Consider the following 6,000-nt stretch of genomic DNA (forward strand, 5'->3'; position numbering starts at 1 on the left):
GGCCCAGGTCATGCTGGTCTTGTTTTAGTTTAGAATATGGTAGTTAACAGTGTGTCGCCTCCCACAGTGAGAGCCCAGCCTGTCTGATGGGGAAGGTCAGCCAGCTGGAGTCAATGGTGAAGCTACTACAGGATGACCTTAATAAGGTGAGACAAGACACAACCAGGTCTCCAGCACCAGAGTCTTAGCCTAGCCATTTTGTACTCTACTGTTCACTTCTTACTACACCTTGTGCCCTTTCCCTAACAGGGGTTCAACCAGTAGAAAGAACAGTTGAAAGAGCAGGGCTGTGAATTCCCAGGGACTTTACGATACGATATTATCATGATACTTAGGTGCCGATATGATATGCATAACGATTCTATATGTATTGCAATTCGAACCTGCGATTTGATGTTCCAAAAATATTGCTCACTTATTTCTGCTGCAGAGAGACAAGAGAGAGCCATGAGAAAATGAGTTTTGATCAGTCATGGAAATAAAAATGCTGAAAACAAATTGGCTCCCTATTCAAAAAGAAGATGGAGAACAAGCTATAAATGAAAAATACAGGAGTTTTGGTGCAGGTACAGCTAACTAGCACAAACGTAATATTGCGATATTGTTATATCTAATATTGCAATATATCGTCAAATATAATATCCCAATATGTAATTGTATTGATCCCCTATCACTACTTCTCAGTGTGGAAATGTCAAACAAGTGTGCAGGGATATCTGTAGTGTGTTTCCGGTTCTCCGTATATCAGCAGTACCCATTCAGCACCTGCATTTACTACTCTGCCTCCTGGTTTTAGCTGCCCTGTATATCTCCTGAGGACAGTACTAGAGAGTAAATAGAGCTTTCCACTCCTCTCTGTGTTATTGATGACTCCCCCTGTGTGTGTGTCCAGGAGAAGGATACCAAGATGTCCCTGCAGGCCCAGATACAGAGCCTGAGAGAGCACAACCAGCGGCTCCAGGAGGAGTCCTACAGCGCCTCGGCCAAGCTCAAGAAGTTCACAGAGTGGGTCTTCAACACCATCGACATGAACTGACTCAGGAGGAACACCTGAACACACGTGACCGCAACACACTCAAACTTAAACTGATTCACACAATGGGTGCTCAGGACCGCAGGAGTTGGTCTTTGATTCCTTCTACATGAACTGTGATTCTGCTATTGACATGGACCGATTCACAGTGGATCTAAATGCTGTATGATCAACATGAACTGAATCACTTTGGTCTTCAGCGCTCCCATCATGAACTGATCTGCCATCATTCTTCAACACAGTGGATCTGTAATACCGCCACCACTTACTGCTCAGTGAGGTTTTATAAGAGGAGATAGAGGATGGAGAGGGAGAAAGACTGAGAGATCAACAGCATGCAATCTCTTCTTTAGGATTTGCTGGCACTGTACTGTAGTGTCCCTGCATGTCTGACAGAGATGTATTAACTTCCCTTGGCTATGATGATCATGACAATAATAAGCTTGACAATTCATCATCATCAACAGCTGTTCTACAATTTATTTTGTAAATATATAGGAACAGAAATGTTACCACTGAATTAACACCAGATATCGTTTTACCACTTCCCCATGTCTCTCTATAGAGTGACCTCATTTCAGGAGGGTAAAATGGGCTTACTGGAAGCAGTAGTTCCAGATTGTACTATTGGTTTCTGTGTGAAAACAACTGGGCTGTCTGGGTGGACGACTAGAAGGTGAGGGTTACTGTTCAATGAACTTCATAGTGACGATATTAATTCTTCTTGATCTATTTTATTATCCTACCAGAATATTAGTATGGTTCCTTCCTTGCCTGCCTGCGGTTTTGGATCCACAGTGCCACCTTGTGATTATAACATGTCAGATTACATGGAAATACGTACTATATTTGATCCTTTTCTACACTCTGTAGAATCTGTAAGTCTATTAGTAAATCTAACCTGACCATTGGTCTGCTTAGAAGGGAGACCTGACACCTATTAATGATGCGACTTGGTAGACCCTCCATGTCTACAGTCAGTTGTACGATTAAACCCCCAAGCTTTCCCGTATGTTCTTATACTGTACACCCTGTATATAACAAAGGATTCTGATGCTCATAATTTGCACCTTCATTCATGTTTTACAGCATGTGATGATGTTTCCTTTGAGCTGTGATGTATAAAAATGTTTATATCTATTAAAGATATTTTGTGCAATTTTATCTTTGTTCAGGGGTCGTTGTAGTGATTGTGTTTTTGTACAGCAGTCATTATAGTGTGGGGCTGCACACCCAAATGCAGATATTGTATGTATGATGTAGCCACAGGATAGAGTTCCGCTTATTTTCCACTAATCCATGTAGATCATTTATAGATGCAGTAGATTATGATCATGGTTAGCTTTTAGCGGCAATAGTGCATTGATTTTATACACTCCCCTCCGTATTTATTTGCATAGTGAAGCAACATTTATAAAATGTGGCTCTAGAATATGGATTTGAGATCTGATGTTTTATATGAGGTGACAGTACAGAATGTCACCTTTAATTTGAGGCTATTTTGATACGTATCTGTTCTACCGTTTAGAAATGAAAGCACTTTATGTATTTAGTCCCCCCATTAGAAGATGTCATAAGTATTTGCACAAATTCACTTATAGTGTATTAAAGTAGTCAAAAGTAAAGCGTGTGCATATATTTTTTTTTATGGGCCTAATAATAAAGACGTAATTTAACGTTAAAAATGAATTACCTTTTAATGTGGCATGAGCACAACCGGTCATGATATTTTCATCTGATTGTCAAAAAAATCACTTCTAAGAGTAGGCTAACTGTATGGTCGTCCACCAAAATAATTCCAGCATTCAAACTGCATGTATTCTGGCGCCATTTGATAAATGGAAATAGACATCTGCTACAAAACAGTGTGCCTAATGATATTTAGCTATGTTCATTGATTAGGTCTATATTGGTTATGTCTATGTTAATTAGGTCATTATTGATTAGGTCTATTATAGGTCTATATTGATTAGGTCTATATTAATTAAGTCTATATTGATTAGGTCTATATCGATTAGGTCTATATTAATGAGTTCTATTTTGATTAGGTCTATATTAATTAGGTCTATATTAATGAGGTCTATATTGATTTTGTCTATATTAATTATGTCTGTTTTAATTAGATTTGAGGTCTATATTGATTAGTTATATATTGATTAGGTCTCTATTGATTAGGTCTCTATTGGTTAGGTCTATATTAATTAGGTCTATATTGATTAGGTCTCTATTGATTAGGTCTCTATTGGTTAGGTCTATATTAATGAGGTCTATATTAATTAGGTCTATATTAATTAGGTCTATATTAATGAGGTCTATATTGATTAGGTCTCTATTGGTTAGGTCTATATTAATGAGGTCTATATTGATTAGGTTTTAGGTCTATATTGTATAGGTCAATATTGATTAGGTCGTTATTGGTTATGTCTATATTGATTAGGTCTATATTGATTATATCTATATTAATGAGGTCTATATTGATTAGGTCTATATTAATTAGGTCTATATTGATTAGGTTTTAGGTCAATATTGATTAGGTCTATATTGATTATATCTATATTAAGGAGGTCTATATTGATTAGGTCTATATTAAATAGGTCTATATTAATGAGTTCTATATTGATTAGGTCTATATTGATTTGGTATATATTAATTAGGTCTATATTGATTAGGTTTTAGGTCTATATTAATTAGGTCTATATTGATTAGGTATATATTAATTTGTTATATATTGATTAGGTTTATATTGATTAGGCCTATTATAATTAGGTCTATATTAATTAGGTCTATATTAATTAGGTCTATATTAATTGGGTCTATATTGGTTAGGTCTATATTAATTAGGTCTATATTAATTGGGTCTATATTGGTTAGGTCTATATTAAATAGGTCAATATTGATTAGGTCTATATTAATTAGGTCTATATTGATTATGTCTATATTAATTAGACCAAATTAATTAGGTTTTAGGTCTATATTAATTAGGTCTATATGAATTAGGTCTACATTGATTAGGTCTATATTGATTAGGTCTATATTAATGAGTTCTATATTGATTAGGTCTATATTAATTAGGTCTCTATTGATTAGGTCTATATTAATTCGGTCTATATTGATTAGGTCTATATTAATTAGGTCTATATTGATTAGGTCTATTATAAGTCCATATTGATTAGGTCTATATTAATTAAGTCTATATTAATGAGGTCTATATTGATTAGGTCTATATTGTATAGGTCAATATTGATTAGGTCGCTATTGGTTAGGTCTATATTGATTAGGTCTATATTGATTATATCTATATTAATGAGGTCTATATTGATTAGGGCTATATTAATTAGGTCTATATTGATTAGGTTTTAGGTCTATATTGATTAGGTCTATATTGATTATATCTATATTAATGAGGTCTATATTGATTAGGTCTATATTAAATAGGTCTATATTAAATAGGTCAATATTGATTAGGTCTATATTAATTAGGTCTATTTTGATTAGGTCTATATTAATTAGGTCTATATTAATGAGGTCTATATCGATTAGGTCTATATCGATTAGGTCTATATTAATGAGTTCTATATTGATTAGGTCTATATTGATTAGGTCTATATTGATTAGGTCTATATTAATGAGGTCTATATCGATTAGGTTTATATTAATGAGTTCTATATTAATTAGGTCTATATTAATGCGGTCTATATTGATTAGGTCTATATTAATGAGGTCTATATTGATTAGGTCTATATTGGTTAGGTCTATATTAATGAGGTCTATATTGATTAGGTTTTAGGTCTATATTGTATAGGTCAATATTGATTAGGTCGCTATTGGTTAGGTCTATATTGATTAGGTCTATATTGATTATATCTATATTAATGAGGTCTATATTGATTAGGTCTATATTAAATAGGTCTATATTATGAGGTCTATATTAATGAGTTCTATATTGATTAGGTCTATATTGATTTGGTATATATTAATTAGGTCTATATTGATTAGGTTTTAGGTCTATATTGATTAGGTCAATATTGATTAGGTCTATATTAATTAGGTCTATATTGATTAGGTATATATTAATTTGTTACATATTGATTAGTTTTATATTGATTAGGCCTATTATAATTAGGTCTATATTAATTAGGTCTATATTAATTAGGTCTATATTAATTGGGTCTATATTGGTTAGGTCTATATTAATTAGGTCTATATTAATTGGGTCTATATTGATTAGGTCTATATTAATTAGGTCTATATTGATTATGTCTATATTAATTAGATCTAATTAATTAGGTTTTAGGTCTATATGAATTAGGTCTATATGAATTGGGTCTACATTGATTAGGTCTATATTGATTAGGTCTATATTAATGAGTTCTATATTGATTAGGTCTATATTAATTAGGTCTCTATTGATTAGGTCTATATTAATTCGGTCTATATTGATTGGGTCTATGTTAATTAGGTCTATATTGATTAGGTCTATATTAATTAAGTCTATATTGATTAGGTCTATTTTGATTAGGTCTATATTAATTAGGTCTATATTAATGAGGTCTATATCGATTAGGTCTATATTAATGAGGCCTATATCGATTAGGTCTATATTAATGAGTTCTATATTGATTAGGTCTATATTGATTAGGTCTATATTAATGAGGTCTATATCGATTAGGTTTATATTAATGAGTTCTATATTAATTAGGTCTATATTAATGAGGTCTATATTGATTAGGTCTATATTAATTAGTTATATGTTGATTAGGCCTCTTATAATTAGGTCTATATTGATTAGGTCTCTATTGATTAGGTCTCCATTGGTTAGGTCTATACGAATGAGGTCTATATTAATTAGGTCTATATTAATGAGGTCTATATTAATTAGGTCTATATTGATTAGGTCTATATTAGTTATATATTGATTAGGTCTATGTTGATTAGGCCTCTTATAATTAGGTCTCTATTGATTAGGT

The 6,000-nt window shown here is 32.5% G+C and overlaps 1 protein-coding gene across 3 annotated transcripts in view; it reads left to right on the forward strand.

The window, feature by feature from the left end:
* Window positions 1-2,197, forward strand: part of LOC106588489 (signal-induced proliferation-associated 1-like protein 1) — a 73,314-nt gene extending 71,117 nt beyond the window's left edge. For all 3 annotated transcript variants that reach the window (XM_014177687.3, XM_014177617.3, XM_014177716.3), the window contains 2 exons: window positions 68-146; window positions 893-2,197. In XM_014177687.3, coding sequence (XP_014033162.3) covers window positions 68-146; window positions 893-1,036 — 223 coding nt within the window. In that variant the 3' untranslated portion in view covers window positions 1,037-2,197. The remainder of the gene's footprint in view (window positions 1-67; window positions 147-892) is intronic.
* The last annotated feature ends 3,803 nt before the right edge of the window (window positions 2,198-6,000 follow it).

This window comes from Salmo salar, chromosome 01 (assembly GCF_965601325.2).
Source record: "Salmo salar chromosome 01, fSalSal1, whole genome shotgun sequence".
Taxonomy (NCBI): Eukaryota; Metazoa; Chordata; class Actinopteri; order Salmoniformes; family Salmonidae; genus Salmo; species Salmo salar.